Raw genomic sequence first — 24232 nt, forward strand, 5'->3', positions numbered from 1 at the left:
CAGGGGGAAAGACCAATGTGTGAGCTGGGGGCAGGATGCAGGAGGAAAGACGGAAAGACCAATGTGTGAGCTGGGGGCAGGATACAGGGAAAGACCAATGTGTGAGCTGGGGGCAAGATGCAGGGAAAGACCAATGTGTGAGCTGGGGGCAGGATACAGGGAAAGACCAATGTGTGAGCTGGGGGCAAGATGCAGGGAAAGACCAATGTGTGAGCTGGGGGCAGGATACAGGGAAATACCAATATGTGAGCTGGGGGCAAGATGCAGGGGGAAAGACCAATGTGTGAGTTGGGGGCAGGATGCAGGGGGAAAAACCAATGTGTGAGCTGGGGCAGGATGCAGGGGGAAAGACCAATGTGTGAGCTGCCAGTAAGATGAAGGGAAAAGTCCATTGTGTGTGTTATGGGCAGGATACAGGGAAAAGTCCATCTGTGTGTTGGAGGTGGGATCTCCCTGATAAAGCATGTTCTCTTTAGCTAAACTCAGAACTGAAGGCAGAGTCGTCCAGTGAATTAAAAATGACAATTCCTGGTTAATACTATTAATAGGAATAATGGTTAAGTATTATGCTATTCGATATACATAAAAGTTAGAAACATATTCATCTCTGTCGATTGGACCTATAATAGGATGGTGTATACACCCAAAATCAATATTACAGATTTTGGGAAATAATGAAAGGCTGAATTGCTCAAAAGCTCCTTATATCCCCAGTCATGAGATCAAAGCCCCCAACTCCACCCACCTGCTGTGGTCATTAAAACAGAGTTTTTGTTGCAGTGAGATACCCTTACTTCACATTTTAACAGTTGTAAGTGGAATACATCTAAGTATTATGGAGAGGAGATCTTACCCTCAAGGTCCTTGAAAAGTCAGTGAGTAAATTAAATGACCAGAAACCTCTCAAAACGAAAATATCATTTTTGATGCACTGATTGCTCAGTATGAGTTTTTTGCATTCAGTGAGTCAAAGAGCAAAGCTAAAATGCGCAAAATATATTAACTCATAGCAACCCATCAGATTTCAGTTTGCTGAAGTCAAATGACTAAGAAAAGATTGCTGATTCCTATGGCACTGGTAATTAGCATCTCTTGTGGAAGTAAGTGTATCTACCACAAACCACACACTATTTATAGCATGCCTGTAAACACAGATAATCACTATAAATGCGTTAATTTCACTGTACAGATTTTTTTTTTATTTATAATGTTCATCCAGAACAGTTCTTCAGTAATTACACCAAACTATAGTGAAGGAAAATTAAGACTTAAAAAAAAAAAAAAAAAAATATATATATATATATATATATATATATATATATATATATATATATATATATATTGTATATACACACAGCATTTGACATACACATTAAAACAGGTTTTTAAAAAGGTGTGTGCAAGTTGTGATATATGGCTTACATGTTATAGAAGAATCCATTCAAGCATTCATATAGCATTCTAAGTGTAAAACATAAGTGTTAGAGCGGAATTCATTCAAGCAGTACACAGAGCAATGTGAACCTTGGCTTGTGTATTTACTATAAATGGATAGGCTGCAGGGAATGGGCATCCAATCAACATTAGAGGATTGGCCCTTGCAATTCTGGGTTGCAATTAAATGCAATTCAATGAAAGGGTTAATCAATACCATTAAATACATTCTCATAGTTTACAAGGAAAGCCTTTGCACTGTACATAGTGTACTATGGATGCACATAAACCATTGTTATTTCCTACTGCATTCATTGTCTTCAAGCCAAAGCTAGGTTACAGGCTGCACTTTCAGTAATATTTTGCTGGTAACGGAAATCTCTAAACATGGGTGTGTGTATATAGTATATACTGTATATAGCACTATATCCTATAATGCAGTCTCAGACCACTGACATGTGGAATGCAAAGATTGCAATGTTGGTGAATTCTCAATCTCCTGAGATTTTGTAAAATGTGACATTTAGTACCCACTAGTCATGCCCTCTTGAATCACACACATTGTTTTTAGCACTTATGGGGATGGGAATGAGCAAATTATTGACCTTATATTATCCAATACCCACTCATAGTCTACAGCTCTATAGTGTATCATTATTAGTAGTGATGCTAAAAGTGATCACTGGTGTAAAGTTAGAGGGTGTATGGACCCTCTAAGGGTAGTCGTATTTGCCATGAATTTAGCAAGAAATGCAAATTATTCAAGCCTATGATAATCAGACAATTTAGGGGGTAAAATCTTAGCATCTCTCAGAGGAGTCTGGCAATATGTAGATTCATTGGCTGAACTCCAATGTGTGGATTAATATACAAGCTTCTGATGGTCTGGTAATGGCACGTACACATTTTCCGACACATTGGAAAATATCGGCTACTTCTGAATGATTGCGATTTTTTTTTCTCCTTAGAAAAACAATGAACCCTTTTGTATTACAATCTAAGTTAGTGGGTAATGTCAAAGCATATCCTGCCAATGCAAGGTTAGCCTGATTTTCTACTTGTCTATGGCTAGTCTGTTCATCTAATATGGTGTAGGGTGCCGCACACATGGAAAGGCGATGTGCTTGGCTTGGTTCAGTTGCATTGTCTTACTGACCTGCATGGGAGCCTCGTGTCTCATGCTGCCTGTGGTTTTCCCTTTGCCTTGCTCTAAGGCTGGATGACAGCTGAAGGCTCTAGCTGGATGGATCTCACAGCAGCACTCTCTCTGCTTCCTGGCCGGCTCTAAGATCAGCACTGGAGCTGTCCACTCCTTTCATGTACTGCCTGTCTGGCTCGCCTCCTCTGGATCTTGTAGTCCTGTAGGAGCTGATCCATCCATACCTATAGCTATAACATATGGCATGCACAAACTACAACTCCCACAATGCAGCAGCACACAGCTTCCATCTGGCAGCTTTTTTCTACAATAGTGTAACCTAAAGTAGAAAAGTGAAAGGGATCCCCAACATGCTACTGAGATGGGCAAATGCCACAGCTGTAGCTTATATACCCATTAGGCACTGGGCTTGATGCACAAAGCTTTAACACAAGGATAAGGATCTTTATTTTAGTCATTTGACAATATATATATATACATATATGTATATTTTTAATCTTAGCTAAAAATAAATCATTAGTCCTGGGAAAAGGGATCCCCAAGATGCTACTGAGATGGGCAAATGCCACAGCTGTTGCTTATATACCCAAGATACATTAGGCTCCATTCACAAAGCTTTTTCACAAGGATAAGGATCTTTATTTTAGCCGTTTGATGGTACTTTTTTAAATCTCAGCTAAAAATAACTAATTGGTTGTGTGTTTTTTTTTTTTATTGCATGCATGTTCATATACAATAATAAGTGTAGATGACTTACCTTCCCGTATAAGTCCATACAATGGCTCCCTGCGGATCTATGTGTCCAAGTTGGGTTGGATTTGATGTCTTGTTGTTGTGGCTTGTCGGGCTGGTGATGCAAGGTGGCGTCTGTTGAATATCAGCTCATCCAGCAGCTGCAGCTCCAGCAGTCAGCCTGTACCGTACATCACACACCAGGGCTGGGAGGACAAAGCAGCACAGCTCTCAGCAGCAACCACAGGAAGTGTCTAGTTACACAGTAAACACAGGACTAGTAAATTAGCTCTAGGCTTGACTTAATAGATGGAAATGAGTTCCCTCTAGACCAGCCTTATGCCCCATACACACGATCAGAATATCGTACAAAAAAAATTCCGCTTTCAAAGCGATCGTACGATAATCTGATGGTTAGTACACGGCTTACCTCCAAAATTTTCTGAAGGGATAAACATGAAAATGTTTCTTGTACAATACTAGATTGTACGATTTTCATTCAATCAGTACAGTTTTCGTCTGAAAATACATTACAAATACATTACATCACACATTTTTTATTCTGTCGTACGGTAATTTTTGTATTATAGTAACCTATTTTTTTTCGATTTGGAGACTAGCATGCAAAAAAAAAAAAAAAACACCAAAAAATGGACGATCACTTGTGCAATAATCTCATTGCGTGTACTAGGCTTAACTCAACCTTTTTTAGCACCTAGGGACCCTTGAAATATGTTCAGGTCTCCAGGAACCCCTACTAAAAAATCAATATATCTACAGCTCACAGTATGTTAGCATAATTAATATATAATAAAATAGGAACAAATAAAAGAAGAAAAATACAGTGTTTATTTTAAATAATAATCATGAAATTAATAATATGGCCATAATTAAAATAGCCACCAGCAGTGACCATTGTTTTCTGCCAGCAGGGAAGGCTTGCTGCGCTCCCTGCCAACAGAACAAAATAGCACTGCCGGAGGGATTCCCCCATCAACACTCATTGTGTTGATGAGGGAATCAAGCAATTTTCTTTACTTCCACGCAGGGTGGAAGGAAAGAAAATTGCATAAATTATGGGCTGCTATGCACTGGTAGTGAATGGGTGAAGGACCCTATATATTGGTGAGGAAAAGTGTCCCTTACACTGGGGTTCACGGGGTAAATGACCCCTCCTTATGTTAGTGGTCAGTGAGAGAATGAACCACTTTTATTCACAAGAGGTGGAAAGCATGCTCTGTTACATTAGTGGTCAGTGGAATAAATGGCCTAATGCTAGATTGCTGGCTAGTGCTGTGTCCCTTACATCAGTCCCAAGTCTCTGCCTCTGCCGAATGATAGCAACTTCTGGAGGAGAGGATCCCTGATTGAGAAAGGCTGCTCTAGACATAGAATGCTAACACACACACACACACATGCTGTGCAAAAGTTTTAGGCAGGTGTGAAAAAATGCTGTAAATTAAGAATGCTTACAGAAATAGAAGTGTATAGAATAAAGAATAATAATTTATTTGTTATCAATTAACAAAATGGAAAGTAAATGAACAGAAGAGAAATCAAAATCAAATCAATATTTGGTGCAACTACCCTTTAACTTCAAACCAGAATCAATTCATCTAGGTACACACAGTGCTTGTGCACACAGTTTTTAAGGAACCCGGCAGGTAGGTTGTTCCTCACATCTTGCAGAACTAACTACAGATCTCTTGGGAATGTAGGGTGCCTTTCGCCCTTTTCTGTGATCCCAGACAGACTCCATGATGTTGAGATCAGGGCTCTGTGGGGGCCAGACCATTACATCCAGGACTCCTTGTTGTTCTTTAAACTGAAGATAGATTTTAATGACATTGACTTTATGTTTTGAGTCATTATCCTGCTGCAGAATAAATTTTGGGCCAGTGATTTATATTTTTCTTCTGTTCACTCACTTTGCATTTTATAAATTGCTACATATAAACAATTGAAATATATATTTTTGAAAGCATTCTTACTTTACAGCATTTTTTCATACCTGCTTAAAACTCTATATATATACACACTGCATTTAAAAAAAGTATTGGGACACCTGCCTTTACACACACATGAACTTTAATGGCATCCCAGTCTTAGTCCATAGGGTTCAATATTAAATTTGGCCCACCCTTTGCATCTATAACAGCTTTAACTCTTCTGGGAAGGCCGTCCACAACAAGGTTTAGGAATGTGTTTATGGGAATGTTTGACCATTCTTCCAGAAGTGCATTTGTGAGGTCAGGCACTGCATAATAAAAAATGTATTCATATTTTTTGCAAGACAATGGGGTTGATTTACTAAAGGCAAATAGACTGTGAATGTTGCAAGTGCAATTGCTCCAGAGCTTAGCAAGTGAGGGTATCTCTGCTAACTTCCATCTTCCAATCAGGTGCAAGCAAAGATGCAGTTTTTGTATTTCTCTTACATGTGATTGGATATCAGAGGCGGCTGGTGGTATATTATTTGGGGGGGGGGGGGGGCGGCAAAAAGTGCACCCACATCAATCTCCCTTGCCCAGTCAGTTGGGTCACCCGCATCTCCCACACCCGGACGGTGGGTCAGTCAGTCAGTTACCAGCCCCACACTTGCCCCACCTATGGCACAGGCAGCACTTCCCTCCGGGGCAACAGGCGGCGGCCTCCCCTGCATTTCCTCCTTGGCATCACAGCAGTTGTGTATCTCCTCATGCTTCCTCTTCCTCCTAGGCCAATAGGATCGCTTCTTCTTTCGGCCATTCGGGAAAGGGGTCTCAGGACCCGCTTCCTAATTGGCCGGGAGGAGAATGAGTGTGACAATAGTGAATATTCATTCGCTATTGTCACACAACTGGGTGGGCTCCGGCCGCAGTGCTCTGCACCCTAAGCCCATCATTTTTTAAAGCCTATTAAAGCCTCTGGCTCTATTCACATGCTTAAAAAAAACGCATGGGAATGCGTCTGGCACCCCGCATGTAGATTAGGGGGTCGAATGCATGGATAGGGGGGCGGCGCCCCTGCGCCCTGAATTATGAGCCGTCACTGTTGGGTATAATTTGCAAAGTGGAACTTCACCTCATTTACTAAGCTCTGGCGCAAATGCCTTGCAGAGTACAACTGCACTTGGAAGATGCACAGTCTATTTGCCTTTAGTAAATCCACCTACTGTCTCCAAAAGTAAGGTCCAAAAGAAATACAATAGAAGAATAGAAGGAATGCAAAAATTGCTGTGATCCATGCACGGTAATCAGGTGCGAGAGTTGAAGTGGTTAGGCCCCATCTAACATTTATGTACTGTGCAGACACTTCCATTGTTGGCATTATATTGGGAAGACAATGGAGACTGGCCATCAAAATGCAGTCCAGCTGGTCTATGCTTCCCTTTGAGATTGATCAGCTTTGGGGGAGGGAGTCCTTCTAAATCCATATTGCCCAGTTCTCCGCTGCATTGCAAATGTATTCAATACTGGGATTTTGTGAAAGGCTGAACATGATGGGTGTGTGTATTACAGCCTAGCCTGCTATGTAATGAGAAACACATACATATACATGGCCATACTGCTTCACCAACTCTCATTCCAAGACTAAAAGAGCAAATGTCAGCAGCAGAGACTCGGTGTTACTGATACAATTCATGTTAAATTTATTATCCATCAATAAGGTACTTAAATCAAGGCTTGAGTCTTCATTGTGAGCATTAATCAAGGAAAAGACATTGTGATTGCCCATTTCAATAAATAACTGTTCTAATGTAATTCTTCTGAATGCCTACTGTATCAGTTCTAACTATAAGCTAATTTATTTTAATTTCTTTATGTAAAAGATCAGAATAAATGTGTCCTTATTCATTTTACAAAATGTCTGATATAATTTCTGAGTATTTTATGAGACAGCCTGTTAGAAAGAAACAGGCATTGTGGAAGCCTACTAAATCCTTCATGTAGATGTAAACCTTAATTCCATGACATTTAGCTTGCTCAAGCATGGTATAGCATAAACAATTGCCATTTTTAAATACAATAAGTTGTTTTCACCATTTTTCAGTCTTTGGTACATCTCAGTGTTGCTGATCTCCTGCAGACTCTTTGCAGACACTTTCCTGTTGAAATGATGTCTATGTTGCATTTATAAGGCAGGTTTCTTGATTGTCAACCATGCATGTATAATGTGTGTTTAAATGGCTATTTGTAGAATTCACTGAAACACTTTAAGTGTGACAATACAGGGGCACCCTATAAAGTCCCGGTGGGCGGTGCGAAACGTGTCAGGGCCGTGGCTTTGGTGGAGACCTACAGACTGAAGCTGCCCTTCACTCGTGTCTACATGGCTGATCAGGAGAGCAGTGATCCTTTCTAGTGATATCAGTAGCGGCCCGTCCATAAGGAGCGCAGGGGCCACCCCTCTAATCCATGCGCCCAGCTCCTATTATACATGAAGAGTGCCAGACGCATTTATTCTAATGGGTTTTTTTTTTGCTTTTTTTGAGAAGGATATGATTAGAGCCTAAGGCTCGAATTGGCTTCAAAAAAGGGTGGGCTCAGAGCACAGAGCACTGAGCCCACTTAGTTGTGTGACAATAGCAAATAAATATATATTTTCAGGAGTCTCAGGACCCACTTCCTGTTTGGCCGGGAGGAGAAGCAGGTTTTTGAAAAACCTTTGTTTCTGTTATAAAAATAAGGCGACACTGACGGGCACTGATAAGGCAGCACTGATGAGGCGATGGGCACTGATACACACACTGATGCGTGCCACTGATATGCGGCACTGATGGGCATTGATAGGCGGCACTGGTGGCCACTCATGGGTGGCACTGGTGGACACTGAAAGGCTGCACTGATGGGTAATTATGGGTGGCACTGATAGGCTGCACTGCTGCGCACTGATACGTGGCACTGATGGGCACTGATATGTGGCACCGATAGATGCCATTGATAGGCACTGGCAGGCATTGAGTATGGGCACTGATTAGTAGCTCCCTGGGCACTGACTGGCATTTCCCTTGTGGTCCAGTGTGGTGGCATCCTGGTGGTCATGGGTGGGAATCCAAGGGGGGGCTGCACTTATAAACAATCAGCACAGACCCCCCCCCCCCCGTCAGGAGAGCAGTCGATCGGCTCTCCTCTACTCGTATCTGTCAGGCGCGAGTGAGGAAAAGATGATCAGCACCTCTTCCTATTTACATCGTGATCAGCTATGATTGGACATGGCTAATCACGTGGTAAAGAGCCTCCGTCAGAGGCTCTTTACCGAGATCGGTGTAGCAAAGCACCGATCTCCACCGATCGCCATGATACGTGCCCACGGGGTTGCGCGAGAGTGGTCATTCTGGGAGGCCGGCTGTAATGAATTGTCGGGTCTCGGCAATATAGATAAAACTCATTGAAAAAAAGAGCATGGGATCCCCTCAGTCCATTACCAGGCCCTTTGAATATTAAGGGGAACCCCCTGAACCAAAATTAAAAAAAAATCTATACCAGGCCCTTCGGGTCTGATATGGAAATTAAGGGGAACCCTGCGCAAATTTTTTTTTTTAAATGGTGCATTGGTCCCCCCCAAAATCCATACCAGACCCTTATCCGAGCACACAACCTGGCAGGCCGCAGGAAAAGAGGGGGGAACAAGAGAGCGCCCCTCCTCCTGAAACGCATCAGGCCATATGCCCTCAACATGGGGAGGGTGCTTTGGGGTAGCCCTCCAAAGCACCATGTCCCCATGTTGATAGGTACAAGGGCCTCATCCCCACAACCCTTGCCCGGTGATTGTGGCGGTCTGTGGGTGGGAGGCTAATCGGAATCTGGAAGCCCCCTTTAATAAGGGGACCCCCAGATCCTGGCCCCCCCATATGAAATGGTAACAGGTACATTGTTCCTGTACCATTCCAAAAAAAAGTGTCAAAATGTTAAAAAAGACAAGACACAGCTTGGGGACAAGTCCTTTATTAAAAAATAAAAATGTCCCACGAAGTCCATTCATCTTCTTCTATCGCTCCAGTGACGGACTGAAAAACCCCCACCACCGATCCACCTCCAGGCCTCTGGAAAGCCATGGGGAAGTCCCTGTGCGTCGGGGGGGTCACCCAGTATGTCACTATTCTCCTGAAAAGCGGTCTTTTTGAAAAACAAAATTTGCATTGATACATACCCCCTCGGGCAGGACCCAGGTCCCCAAACACTTTTTATGACAATAACTTGCATATAAGCCTTTAAAATTAGCACTTTTGATTATCATGTTTGTGTCCCATAGACTTTAATAGTGTTCATGTGTTCTGCCAATTTTTTTGCCAGTGTGGTATGTTCTGGTGCGAACCGAACCGGGGGGTGTTCAGCCCATCCCTAATTATCAGGTCGCTATATAGGGGAAAAATTAGGAGACAGGGAGAAAGTATTGTCACCCTATAACACTATGGGGGTTATTTACGAAAGGCAAATTCACTTTGCACTGAAAGTTCACTTGGAAGTGCAGTCGCCCTAAATCTAAGTGGTAGATCTGAAATGAGGGGAAGCTCTGCTGATTTTATCATCCAATCATGTGCAAGCTAAAATGCTGTTTTTTATTTTCCTTGCATGCCCCCCTCGGATCTACAGTGACTGTACTTTCAAGTGCACTTGCAATGCAAAGTGGATTTTCCTTTAGTAAATAACCCCCTATGTGTCTGAACAAGGTACTGTATGACAGGACCACCAGATATTATGTGAAAGCTACGCATTTAAATATTGAAAATTTCTTTTGAACTGACAACAACACATTAAAGCTTATTTGAGAGTTTAGTGATTGGGTTTATTTATATTTTAAAGGTATAATTTAGTTAACACTAAAGTCTTGAGCTGTATATAGAGAAAAGCACCTACCTTCTCAATGCTGGATTTTTTCATCAGGCACGGCTGCCATGCAGGATTCCTTTTTGTCAATAATTTGATGACCTGGGAACACTTTTGTTCATCTGAGTGTAATGCAGGAGAGCTATTCCCAAACACATTCACTGTAGGCATCTTACTGTATGTCACATACAGAAATCCTAATGTAGCATTACCTTCAGAGGAGCCGCTGAATTGTCTTGTGATTTCTGAGCACACCTGAAGATGACACACCTCAATCACCCAGCATTAACTGACACGCCCTGGGGTATTTCAAAGAATTTATTAGGCTATTGATTTACTAAAGTCAAATAGACTGTGCACTCTACAAGTGCAGTTGCTCCAGAGCTTAGTAAATGAGGTAATATTATCAAAATAATAATAACATTATAATAAATGATGGGAGAAAAACACAAGAAAAGCCAATAGTGAAGTACTGCTGGTACTGTGTGCCGTGCAATCAAAAACGGGCATCAGTGTTAGAGGAGTTTTTAACCTCCCTGGCGGTATGTTTTCTCAAAGCAGTACAATATTTTGCATGGAAATTTGGTGTTTTATATTGTAGGCCTGTAATTCTTAGGAATAACACACTTAAATCTGTCCAAACAAGAGTCTAGTAGACAGCCCTGGTATAATAAAGTTTGAAACACAAAATCATACATTATAATATAATAAATAACTATAAATAATTATAACAAATAATAATATAATAATAATAAAAATTATTCAATAATGTAACCAAATCAAAAACACTGAAATTTGCTCAGTTGCAGAATTGTCGCTGTCATTACTTTTAGTGTTTGATGACGGATTTCCCCACGAATCACTATCGCTCAATTCTGCAAGTGATTCTAATTTTTTATCACTGTTTTCTAGCTCATCTAAAACCGCTTTTGATATAAAGGGACGGTTTTGGTTGTTATGGGTAATCTCCAGGTTCCAGGCAGAAAGAAGAGTATTTATAATATAAAACTACATGCAGGGCACTGGACAAACCACTAGAGACAAAAGGGATGTGCAATTACTTGATACATGTGTACTGTATGTATAGTGTGTGTTTCACTTTTTGAATTTGGCACCGTTCTCTGTCCCCACGCATCACAACGCTCGCAGGGAAGAGAGCCCTGCGATGTGATGAATTGAATGGAGGATGGCTCTCACACACAGTGTGGGGACATCACAGGATCCTGCGGACAAGGTAAGTAAGCTGTATCTGGATCCTGCGATGCGATCCCGAGTGTGGCTCGGGGTTACCGCTTTTGGTACAGAAAAACCAACCTGAGTAACACTGAATACCGTCAGGGAGGTTAAACTAGGCCATGGGGGGAGGGTCCTGAGGTAGAGATAGTCAGTATGGAACATAGTCCATAGGGTAGTATTGGGGCATTGGTTGACTAAAGCACATAAGTAGTATATATATAATAGTATAGTAACAAGTCCTAGTTGCAACGTCAGAACACCCAATGAGAGGATAGTATGCAACCGGTCTAAACTACGTGGCATGTTCACCAATGCCGGGAGCCTGGCGGATGGGTGAACTAGAGATACTGTTGTACTGTTGTACAAGGAGGATTTGGATTTTGTGGAAATTTCAGAGACTTGGTTCAACAGCTCTCGTGATTGGCTGGCAGCCCTTTATCACAGGGATAGAGAGGGTAAAAAAGGGGGAGAGGTATGCATGTATATCAAGAATAATGTACAAATGAATGTGAGAGATTAGATCACTACTTCCAAAGGGATGAAGCTAAGGGGAAAATAATATTGGGAGTATGTTATAGGCTCCCTAACCTGAGGGAGGAGGGGGAGACAGACCTCCTATCACAATTTGGATTAGCAGCAAGTATGGGAAGTGTTATCATAATGGGGGATTTTAATTATCTAGACATAGACTGGGCGGAGGGAACCACACATTTGTCTAAGGCTTGCCAGTTCCTAAATATCTTGCAGGACAATTTCATGGATCAGATGGTAGATGCACCAACTAGAAATAAAGCGTTACTAGATCTACTGATTACCAACAATATAGACCTGATCACAGATGTGTAAAATTGGGGACATTTTTGAAACAGCGATCACAGGTCAATTGGCTTCAGTATAAATCACACAAAGACACTGAAGAGCCAACTTCCCTAAACTACGAACCTTGCTAGAAGATATAAATTGGGATAAAATCTTAGGAACAAAGAACATGGAAGAGAGATGGGTTCGTTTTAACAGCATATTAAATAAAGGCATTACCCAGTGCATCCCATTGGGTAATACGTTTAAAAGAGCGAACAAAAGTCCTGAATGGCTTAACGCCAATATAAAAATGCATATAAAAGCAAAAGAGAAGGCCTTCAAAAAATAAAAGATTGAGGGATCATCATCAGCACTCAAACTTTATAAAGAATGCAACAAGAAATGTAAGGGTGCAATCAGGGCGGCTAAGATAGAACACAAAAGACACATAGCGGAGGATAGCAAAAAAATCCCAAGAAATTCTTAGTATGTAAACAGTAAAAAAGGGAGGACAGACCATATTGGCCCCATAAAGAATGAGGAAGGACATCTGGTTACAAAGGATGGGGGGATCGCAAAGGTCTTGAATGTATTCTTCTTCTCAGTCTTCACAAAGGAATCGGGGGGCATCAGTAACCAAAACTGCAGTGTTTATCTTCATGACACATCACAGGAAGCACCCTCATGGCTAACAGAGGACAGTATTAGAATTAGACTTGCGAAACTTAACATTAATAAATCACCAGGACCAGATGGCTTGCACCCCAGGGTACTTAGGAAACTCAGTCAAGTAATTGCTAGACCATTGTTCCTAATATTTACTGACAGTTTACTGACTGGAATGGTACCAGCTGATTGGAGAAAAGCCAATGTAGCACCAATATTTAAAAAGGGCCCAAAATACATCCCTGGGAATTGCAGACCAGTTAGCCTAACATCAATAGTATGTAAACTCTTGGAGGGGATGATAAGGGACTATATACAAGATTTTAGTAATGAGAGCGTTATCATTAGCAGTAATCAGCATGGATTCATGAAGAATCGTTCTTGCCAAACCAATCTACTAACCTTCTAAGAGGAGGTGAGTTGCCAGCTAGATAAAGGAAGGCCCATATACGTGGTGTATCTGGATTTTGCAAAAGCATTTAACACAGTTCCCCATAAACGTTTACTGTACAAAATAAGGTCCATTGGCATGGACCATAGGGTGTGTACATGGGTTGAAAACTGGCTACAAGGGAGAGTACAGAGGGTGGGGATAAATGGGGAGTACTCGGAATGGTCAGGGGTGGGTAGTGGGGTCCCCCAGGGTTCTGTGCTGGGACCAATCCTGTTTAATTTGTTCATAAACGACCTGGAGGATGGGGTAAACAGTTCAATCTCTGTATTTGCAGATGATACTAAGCTAAGCAGGGCAATAACTTCTCCACAGGATGTGGAAACCTTGCAAAAAGATCTGAAAAAATTAATGGAGTGGGCAATTACATGGCAAAGAGGTTCATTGTAGAAAAATTTAAAATAATGCATTTGGGTGGCAAAAATATGAATGCAATCTATACACTGGGGGCAGAACCTCTGGGGGAAGCTAGGATGGAAAAGGACCTGGGGGTCCTAGTAGATGATAGGCTCAGTAATGGCATACAATGCCAAGCTGCTGCTAACAAAGCAAACAGAATATTGTCATGCATCAAAAAGGGATCAACTCCAGAGATAAAACGATAATTCTCCCGCTCTACAAGACTCTGGTCCGGCCGCACCTGGAGTATGCTGTCCAGTTCTGGGCACCAGTCCTCAGGAAAGATGTACTGGAAATGGAGCGAGTACAAAGAAGGGCAACAAAGCTAATAAAGGGTCTGGAGGATATTAGTTATAAGGAAAGGTTGTGAGCACTGAACTTATTCTCTCTGGAGAAGAGACGCGTGAGAGGGGATATGATTTCAATATACAAATACCATACTGGTGACCCCCACAACAGGGATAAAACATTTTTTTTGCAAAAGGGAGTTTAACAAGACTCGTGGCCACTCATTAAAATTAGAGGAAAAGAGGTTTAACCTTAAACTACGTAGAGGGTTCTTTACTGTAAGAGCGGCAAGGATGTGGAATTCCCTTCCACAGGCGGTGGTCTCAGCGGGGGGCATTGATAGTTTCAAGAAACTATTAGATAAACACCTGAACAACTGCAACATACAGGGATATACAATGTAATACTGACATATAATCACACACATACAGTGGTGTGAAAAAGTGTTTGCCCCCTTCCTCATTTCCTGTTCCTTTGCATGTTTGTCACACTTAAGTGTTTCGGAACATCAAACCAATTTAAACAATAGTCAAGGACAACACAAGTAAACACAAAATGCAATTTGTAAATGAAGGTGTTTGCTATTAAAGGTGAAAAAAAATCCAAACCATCATGGCCCTGTGTGAAAAAGTGATTGCCCCCTAAACCTAATAACTGGTTGGGCCACCCTTAGCAGCAACAACTGCAACCAAGCATTTGCGATAACGTGCAATGAGGCTTTTACAGCGTCCTGGAGGAATTTTGACCCACTCATCTTTGCAGAATTGTCCTAATTCAGTTACATTAGAGGGTTTTCGAGCATGAACGGCCTTTTTAAGGTCATACCACAACATCTCAATAGGATTCAGGTCAGGACTTTGGCTAGGCCACTCCAAAGTCTTCATTTTGTTTTTCTTCAGCCATTCGGTGGTGGACTTGCTGGTGTGTTTAGGATCATTGTCCTGCTGCAGAACCCAAGTTCGTTTCAGCTTGAGTACACGAACAGATGGTCGGACATTCTCCTTCAGGATCTCTTGGTAGACAGCAGAATTCATAGTTCCTTTTATCACGGCAAGTCTTCCAGGTCCTGAAGCAGCAAAACAGCCCCAGACCATCACACTACCACCACCATATTTTACTGTTGGTATAATGTTCTTTTTATGAAATGCAGTGTTCCTTCTACGCCAGATATACTTGGACACACACCTTCCAAAGAGTTCCACTTTTGTCTCATCGGTCCACAGAATGTTGTCCCAAAAGTCTTGGGGATCATCAAGATGTGTTGTGGAGAAATTGAGACGAGCTTTGATGTTCTTTTTGCTCAGCAGTGGTTTTCTCCTTGGAACTCTGCCATGCAGGCCATTTTTGCCCAGTCTTTTCCTGATGGTGGAGGCATGAACGCTGACCTTAACTGAGGCAAGTGAGGCCTGCAGTTCCTTGGACGTTGTTGTGGGGTCTTTTGTGACCTCTTGGATGAGTCGTCGCTGCGCTCTTGGGGTTATTTTGGGCGGCCGGCCACTCCTGGGAAGGTTCACCACTGTTCCATGTCTTCGCCATTTGTGGATAATGGCTCTCACTGTGGTTCGCTGGATTCCCAAAGCTTTGGAAATGGCTTTATAACCCTTTCCAGACTGATAGATCTCAATTACTTTCTTTCTCAATTGTTCCTGAATTTCTTTGGGTCTCGGCATGATGTGTAGCTTTTAAGGATCTTCTGGTGGACCTTACTGTGTCAAGCAGCTCCTATTTAAGTGATGCCTTGATTGTGAACAGGTGTGGCAATAATCAGGCCTGGGTGTGGCTATAGAAATTGAACTCAGGTGTGGACAACCACAGTTATAGTATGTTTTAACAAGGGGGGCAATCACTTTTTCACACAGGGCCATGATGGTTTGGATTTTTTTTCACCTTTAATAATAAACACCTTCATTTACAAATTGCATTTTGTGTTTACTTGTGTTGTCCTTGACTATTGTTTAAATTGGTTTGATGTTCCGAAACACTTAAGTGTGACAAACATGCAAAGGAACAGGAAATGAGGAAGGGGGCAAACATTTTTTCACACCACTGTAGGTTGGACTTGATGGACTTTTCAACCTCACCTACTACTGTAACTATGTAAGGGCAACTAAGCTAATAAAGGGTATGGAGGATATGAGTTATGAGGAAAGGTTGTGAGCACTGAACTTATTCTCTCTGGAGAAGAGACGCTTGAGAGGGGATATGATTTCAATTTACAAATACCGTACTGGTGACACCATTAAAATTATAAGAAAAGAGGTTTAACCTTAAACTACGTAGATGGTTCTTTACTGTAAGAGCAGCAATGATGTGGAATTCCCTTTGACAGGTGGTGGTCTCAGCGGGGAGCATCGATAGTTTAAAAAAAACGATTAGATAAGCACCTGAACGACTGCAACATACAGGGATATACAATGTAATACTGACATAAAAGAATACTGGCCTTTGTTACTTAAAGATAGAGAGCTCAATTACACACATAGGTTGGACTTGATGGACTTGTGTCTTTTTTCAACCTCACCTACTATGTAACTATATTAAAGATCTAAAGAGAACTAAAGAAAATATAAGAGATCTAGATAGGGAATCTCTCTTCAAGAAAAAAGTAGACAAGAAGAGAAATTATGGTGTTGTTTTTTTGACAGGTTACACTAGACAACACAAACAATTTGAAAAAGTGATAAAAGAATACTGGCCTTTGTTACTTAAAGATAGAGAGCTGAAATGTGTTTTACCAGTTCAACCTCAGTTTATCTACACTAAACCTCCAACACTTAGGTTGTAATTAGCACATAATGTCATTAACTCCCAAAAAAGTATTTTACCCTTTTAGACCAAACTGTTTATTTTTTAGTTGTAGAAAATGTGTAATTTCTAGTACTTCTAGACATAGGATTAGGAAAATCACCCATTTTAAATCTCACTCTCAGGGGAAATCGTTTGAGATCAAAAAGATCTTTATGCGTGGTACTACACATGTCCCTTAACCTCCCTGGTGGTTTTCCCGAGTGTGGCTCAGGGATAAATTTCAGAACCATTAGTGGTAACCCCGAGATTGCATTGAAGGATCCTGGTGCGGTATACTTACCCCCCCCCCCTGCTGTGTCCATGGGCTCTGTCCTGCGCCCAATGCCTCTCTGTGCCGGGCTCCGTTCCCTGTGAACATTGTGACGCACGGGGGTGGGGCCCGGAGGCAAATTCAAAAAAGTGAAAAATCATAATACATACAGTACACTGTAATCTTACAGACTACATTACTGTATGAAATTATTTCACACCCCTTTTGTCCCCAGTGCTTTGTCCAATGCCCTGCATGCAGTTTTATATGATATATACTGTTCTTTCTGCCTGGAAACTGGAGATTGTCCATAGCAACCAAAAAGTGTCCCTTTACGTCAAAAGTGGTTTTAGACCAGCTACAAAACAGCAAAAGTAAATTAGAACACTGGCAGAATTGAGCGATAGTGAATCATGGGGAAATTAATTTTATTATTATTAAATTATTATTTTTTATAATTATTTATATGTATTTATTATATTATAATTTATGATTTTGTGTTTTAAACATCATCATACCCGGGATATCTATAATGCCCCGTACACACGAGCGGACTTTTCGACATCCAAACTCCGACGGACTGAGTCCGGCGGACTATCCGATCGTGTGTGGGCTGCAACGGACTTTAGCGAAGCTAAAATCTGACGGACTTTAGAAATGAAGCATGCTTTAAATTTTCCCGACGGAACTCCGCCGGACCCGGTCCCCTTTGAAAAATCCGCTCGTGTGTGTGCTACTCCGACGGACTAAAACCGACGCTAGGGCAGCTATTGGCTACTGTCTAGGAACTTCCTACGTCGAATCCAGTCGTACGTCATCACGTTCGACTCCGTCGGAGTTTGGTGTGATGGTGTGTGGTCAAGTCCGTTCGGTCGAAAAGTCCGCCAGAACTCCGTCGGAACTCCAGCGGAACTCCGGCGGAACTCCTTTGGAGGTCTGTCAGACTTAATTCCTCTCGTGTGTACGGGGCATTAGACTCTTGTTTGGACAGATTTAAGTGTGTTATTGCTAAGATTACAGGCATTACAATATAAAATGACAAATTTCTATGCAAATGAACTGTACCGCTTTGAAACGCAAAAATCTGACAAAATCATACCGCCAGGGAGGTTAACTCCTATCCTGTCCTTGTGGTCTCCAGTACATGGGGAGGACCACAGGGAAGTTAGGGATTGGGTTAAGGGAGCATGTCAACAGAATCAAGGTTTTAAGCACCTTAGTTTGTCCAATCATTTTAGATTATTCCATAACAGTGATCCAAGGGGTTTGATGCTCTGTGGGATAGATAAGGTGGAGGGGCATTGGAGAGGATCTAACCTCAGGAAATCTATCTCACAGAAGGAGACCCAATGGATACATAAGCTTAGTCCCTTTGGCCTAAATGTTAAATTGGATTTGAATTGTTTCCTGTCTAATTGGTAATTAGTCACATTTTCATTGTATATTTATTTTTGTTTATTTTTGTATTATTCATTTGCATTTTATTTTTATTTCATTTTTATTTTTTCATTTTTATTTTCATTTTTATTTTGACTTTTATTTATATTTTATTTAGTTTTATATTTATATTTATATTTATTTTTATTACTTTCTGTTTTTGTTTATTTTCTTTGTAAACAATGAGGTAATTTGTATGCATTGTTGTCTTTCTTTTAACTATAAAGTTTTTAATGAAATTATTTCAATTTATAGAACGATGTTTAACCCAAGCATTATATGTATACAACATTAGTCAATAAAGTTTTTGTTATCACTTGAAAATAACCAGAAGTGATGCTCCCCAGAGGAAGTTGGTGTTTGATTACACCAGATGGATTTGGCTGTTTACTATTGGCTAATGAGAGGGGAGGTAACTGCTCCTCGGATATAAATTTCACCATCCAAAACCGGAAGTGATGTCCTTGATGACGCCCTGTAAGAGGGGCAAAACGTGTTGACGCATTTTCGGTTTCATAAACCAGTGGTGCAACCTCCACTGTGCGTGGAACGCATGCTGTCCAGCGGCGGACCCAGATCATACACTGATGCCTGTTTAAACCCAGCTATCTCGTGAGTGGTGTTTTTGATTGTGCAGCACACACAGTACCAGCGGTACTTCACTATTATCTTTTACATAGTTACATAGTTACATAGTAGGTGAGGTCAAAAAAAGTCACAAGTCCATCAAGTCCAACCTATGTGCGTCATTATATGTCAGTAATATCTTGTATAACCCTGTATGTTGTGGTCGTTCAGGTGTTTATCTGATAGTTTCTTGAAACTATCGATGCCACCCCCGCTGAGACCGTGTCTGTGAAAGGGAATTCCACATCCTTGCTGCTCTTACAGTAAAGAACCCTCTATGTAGTTTAAGGTTAAACCTCTTTTCTTCTAATGTTAATGAGTGGCCATGAGTCTTGTTAAACTACCTTCGGTGAAAAAGTTGTATCCCTATTGTGGGGTCACCAGTACTGTATTTGTAAATTGAAATTATTTTCCCTCTCAAGCGTCTCTTCTCCAGAGAGAATAAATTCAGTGCTTGAAACCTTTCCTCATAACTAATATCATCCAGACCCTTTATTAGCTTTGTTGCCCTTCTTTGTACTCGCTCCATTTCCAGCACATCCTTTCTAATGACTGGTGCCCAGAACTGGACAGCATAATCTAGGTGCGGCCGGACCAGAGCCTTGTAGAGTGGGAGAATTATCATTTTATCTCTGGAATTAATCCCCTTTTTTATGCATGCCAATATTATTTTGCTTTGTTAGCAGCAGCTTGGCATTGCATGCCATTGCTGATCATATACTAGGGCCCCTAGGTCCTTTTCCAGGTTCTCCCCCCAGTATATAGATTGCATTCATATTTTTGCCACCCAATTGCATTATTTTTTGCCATGTAATTGCCCACTCCATTAATTTTTTCAGATCTTTTTGCAAGGTTTCCACATCCTGCGGAGAATTTATTGCCCTGCTTAGCTTAGTATCATCTGTAAATACAGAAATTGAACTGTTTATCCCATCCTCCAGGACAGAACCCTCGGAGACCACACTACCCACCCCTGACCATTCCGAATACTCCCCATTTATCACCACCCTCTGCTCTTGTAGCCAGTTTTCAATCCATGTACTGACCCAATGGTCCATGCCAATGGATTTTATTTTGTACAGTAAATGTTTATAGGGAACTGTGTTAAATGCTTTTGAAAAATCCAGATACACCATGTCTACGGGCCTTCCTTTATCTAGATGGCAACTCACCTCCTCATAGAAGGTTAATAGATTGGTTTGGTAAGAATGAGTCTTCATGAATCCATACTGATTACTGCTAATGATACCGTTCTCATTACTAAAATCTTGTATATGGTCCCTTATCATCCCCTCCAAGAGTTTACATACTATTGATGTTAGGCTAACTGGTATGTAATTCCCAGGGATGTATTTTGTGCCTACATTGGCTTTTCTCCAATCAGCTAGTACCATTCCAGTCCGTATACTATCAATAAAAATTAGGAACAATGGTCTGGCAATTACTTGACTGAGTTCCCTAAGTACTCTCGTGTGCAAGCCATCTGGTCCTGGTGATTTATTAATGTTAAGTTTCACAAGTCTAATTTTAATTTTGTCCTCTGTTAACCACAGAGGTGCTTCCTGTGATGTGTCATGAGGATAAACACTGCAGTTTTGGTTACTGAAGACTGAGGAAAAGCATAAATTCAGTACCTTTGCCATCTACCCATCCTTTGTAACCAGATGTCCTTCCTCATTTTTTATGGGGCCAATATTGTCTGTCCTCCTTTTTTACTGTTTACTGTTTACATACTTAGATTTTTTTTTTACTCTCCTCTGCTATGTGTCTTTCATGTTTTATCTTAGCTGTCCTTATTGCACCCTTACATTTATTTTTGCATTCTTTATAAAGTCTGAATGCTGATGATGATCCCTCAACCTTGTATTATTTGAAGGCCTTCTCCTTTGCTTTTATATGCATTTTTACATTAAGAGTTAAGCCATCCAGGACTTTCTTGTGTAATTTCTCTGATTATGGTTGATCTACTCTGATTCATCCACTTGAATACCCCTATGGAAAGCTTTTTAAAAGCATTCCTCACACACCAGATCATTTAGATCACAGCTGCATTGACCCCTGACTGCAAAACTTAGGGTCCATTAACTCTGGTGAGTGGGGTCACAAAAGAAAAGTGTGGCACATGAACACTTTATCTTGAATCACAGAAGTACTTTATTTATTTTGGAGCACTTAGCACTTTATAATATTTTGTATTTTGATAATATTATCACTGTTAATGTTTTGAGTACATCATCAATTGTTGTTCAATATTCTGCTAGTGCTGTTAATTTATATATTCAGTCTTGAGGTTTAGTACCTTTGTAATAGCTGCTGCAGTTTATCTATTTATATTTTCACTTAGCGCGATTTTTATTCCGTGTGTATATATAGTAAATGAAGTAAACCTTCAATTTGCAAGGAATACCCAATCACATGCATGGAAAATAAAAAAATCCTGCATGTTTGCTTGCACATGATTGGAAGATGGAAGTCAGCAGAGCTTCTGCTCCTTTACCAAACTCTGGGGCAACTGCACTTGCAAAGTGTGCAGTGTATTTGCCTTTAGTAAATCAACCCCATAGCCTAAGGAAAGAGAGGATTATTACACATGTACTTATACAAACAATCAATAAGAGGATAACATTACTCTGAGAGATACAGTATGGTTAAACACCTGCAATATTCTGACGAACAATAGTTAACAGAAATTAACTGCATTTACCTATATATAAATACAGTCCCAACTTGCTATAACAGTCCACATTCTGTCACACTGGTCAGTGATTGATTAAAATAAAAATGTTGGCCGGCAAAGTTGGGGTCCTTGAAGAAAGCACAACAGTTCCCAGCAGACAACAGATTAACTTGTGTGATGTTAGTCTCTTACCAGACCCAGGGCACTCTCTTCTGGGTCTCTGGACACATGCTCTGATTCAGTAAAAGTCAAGTTCAAGTAAGACAGGGATAGAAGTTGCAGTGATCTTTGTCTTTCAGTACCTCTTTTCCTTCCTTATAGGTGGTGGGGGTGTGATCTAATACAGTCTGATCACACTAGGTCTCCAAATCACACCTCACACTGTGTGATGAGCAGTCTCCTCTGGTTGTGGTCCGCTATGGCAGAGTTCCATTTAGCCAGCAGCCTAGTCTTTTTCCACACCTCTCCAGATTTAAGACTGTGCTCTCTACCTTTCTCACAGCAGCCTCCTGACTTCTCCTTGCTCAGATGCATCAGCCAATCACCATTCTCCAGACTAGATCCAGACCCAGCCAAGATGGCTGCACCCGGCACTGGAGACAATCCATTAATGAGCATTGCAAAGTGGTCTCCTTAAAGATGGCCATAGCACTTCTGCATTAAAGCAGAGCTCCAGACCCCATAATCAATTTTCTTTATAGCTCCCCCTTGATTGTTAGTACTAGTACATTTATATTTGGATACTGACCTAACTGTCTTCATGCTTTTTACGCTTGAATCTATAATAACTTACATGTTCTCGGAAGCAGACCGGGGCCATCGAGGATGTAGGCATCTGAAGCCCGCTCATGTGTATTTCTGGGATGAGGTGCAGCTAGATACCCAGCAAGCACCTCCTGATCTCACGCCTTACAGGTTGCCATAACAATTCTTCTAAAATGGTGCATCACTTCCGGTGAGGAAATCTCGCAATGGTACCCGCTTTAGATGCTCATCGACTCCTGGGATCGATGACATAGATATCCCAGGAGTCAACGCTGCTGGGCTGGTGACGTAATCGCCTAGGTGGCCACGACTGGAGCTCACGGGGAAGACAAATAAAAAAGGTACTTTCTGCAGAAATTATATCAGTTTCCAAACCTTATTTCACTAGCGATGCATATTACACTGTGGTTAACTCTTAAAAATGAGTGGAACTCTGCTTTAATGAATATTAAATTCAACTGTCCACACTGCAGGACAATACAGCAGCAACAAAGGAAGAAGTTCCACAACAGTTATCAGCTACAGTCCAGGTTACACTTATGCCGCGTACACACGAGCGGATTGTATGGCGTACTTAGTCCGTCATACAATCCGACGGACAGTCCGTCATACTTTCCACTGAACGGACTTGACCACACACGGATACACAAACAGTCCGTCGAAAGCTTGCACGATGACGTGTACAGCACGTACGACGGGACTAGAAATAGGAAGTCCAAGACACAGCAAAGCACCCTTCCGCCGTGTAAATCCTTTCTGGGCATGCGCCATTCTTAGTCCATCGAACTAGCATACTGACGACCGTATTGTCCGCTGAAACCAAAGTACGACGGACAGAATTTCTAAAAAACCGAAATTCTTAGTACTCCGGACTGCACGCTGAAAAAGTCAGCTGAAGCCCATACACGAGCGGATTGTCCGCTGAAATGTGTTTCGACGGACTAAGTACGCCATACAATCCGCTCGTGTGTACGCGGCATAACTTAGAAACTAAGATCTAAACAGTCTTGGAAGGTGGAACCTGAATGGTTGTACATTAATTACAGAACCATACACTCCTTGTAAGGCTTTAACTGGAATTTGGCTCAGCAGGATTATGTAGAACTCAGATGGAAGGTATGCTTGGTGAACTTTTACAACTTTAGCGCAGCTGCAGTATTTTCTAGATAGTAATAGTAATTCACTACATGGTTCGCTTGTTGCCTGAAATTGCTGTTAAAAAAACTAATTATAATTCCACAATTTAAAGGTTTTGCAGGAATACATGAGGCATAATGGAAATATTATGTGCAATAATTTAATTGTACAGCTTGTTTTAATACTTCCACACATTTTTGTAAATATTTTATTATATCTTTTCATGTGACAACACTGAAGAAATGACACTTTGCTACAATGTAAAGTAGTGAGTATACAGCTTGTATAACAGTTTAAATTTGCTGTCCCCTCAAAATAACTCAACACACCATTAATGTCTAAACTGCTGGCAACAAAACTGAGTACACCCCTAAGTGAAAATGTCCAAATTGGGCCCAAAGTGTCAATATTTTATGTGACCACCATTATTTTCCAGCACTGCCTTAATCCTCTTGGGCATGGAGTTCACCAGAGCTTCACAGATTGCCACTGGAGTCCTCTTCCACTCCTCCATGATGACATCACAGAGCTGGTGGATATTAGAGACCTTGTGCTC

At 41.2% G+C, this 24232-nt stretch overlaps 1 protein-coding gene across 2 annotated transcripts in view; it reads right to left on the bottom strand.

The window, feature by feature from the left end:
- Nucleotides 1-3582, bottom strand: part of RAB3C (RAB3C, member RAS oncogene family) — a 280497-nt gene extending 276915 nt beyond the window's left edge. Inside the window, exon 1 of one of the 2 annotated variants that reach the window (XM_077462690.1) lies at nucleotides 3351-3582. In XM_077462690.1, the coding sequence (XP_077318816.1) occupies nucleotides 3351-3368 (18 nt within the window). In that variant the 5' untranslated portion in view covers nucleotides 3369-3582. Of the gene's footprint in view, nucleotides 1-2590; nucleotides 2755-3350 lie in introns of those variants that run through there. The other variant, XM_077462689.1, reaches the window with a different exon arrangement.
- Nucleotides 3583-24232: the final 20650 nt, after the last annotated feature.

This window comes from Lithobates pipiens, unplaced genomic scaffold (assembly GCF_037356315.1).
Source record: "Lithobates pipiens isolate NorthernLeopardFrog02 unplaced genomic scaffold, aLitPip1_a1.2 Scaffold_3, whole genome shotgun sequence".
NCBI classification, from domain to species: domain Eukaryota; kingdom Metazoa; phylum Chordata; class Amphibia; order Anura; family Ranidae; genus Lithobates; species Lithobates pipiens.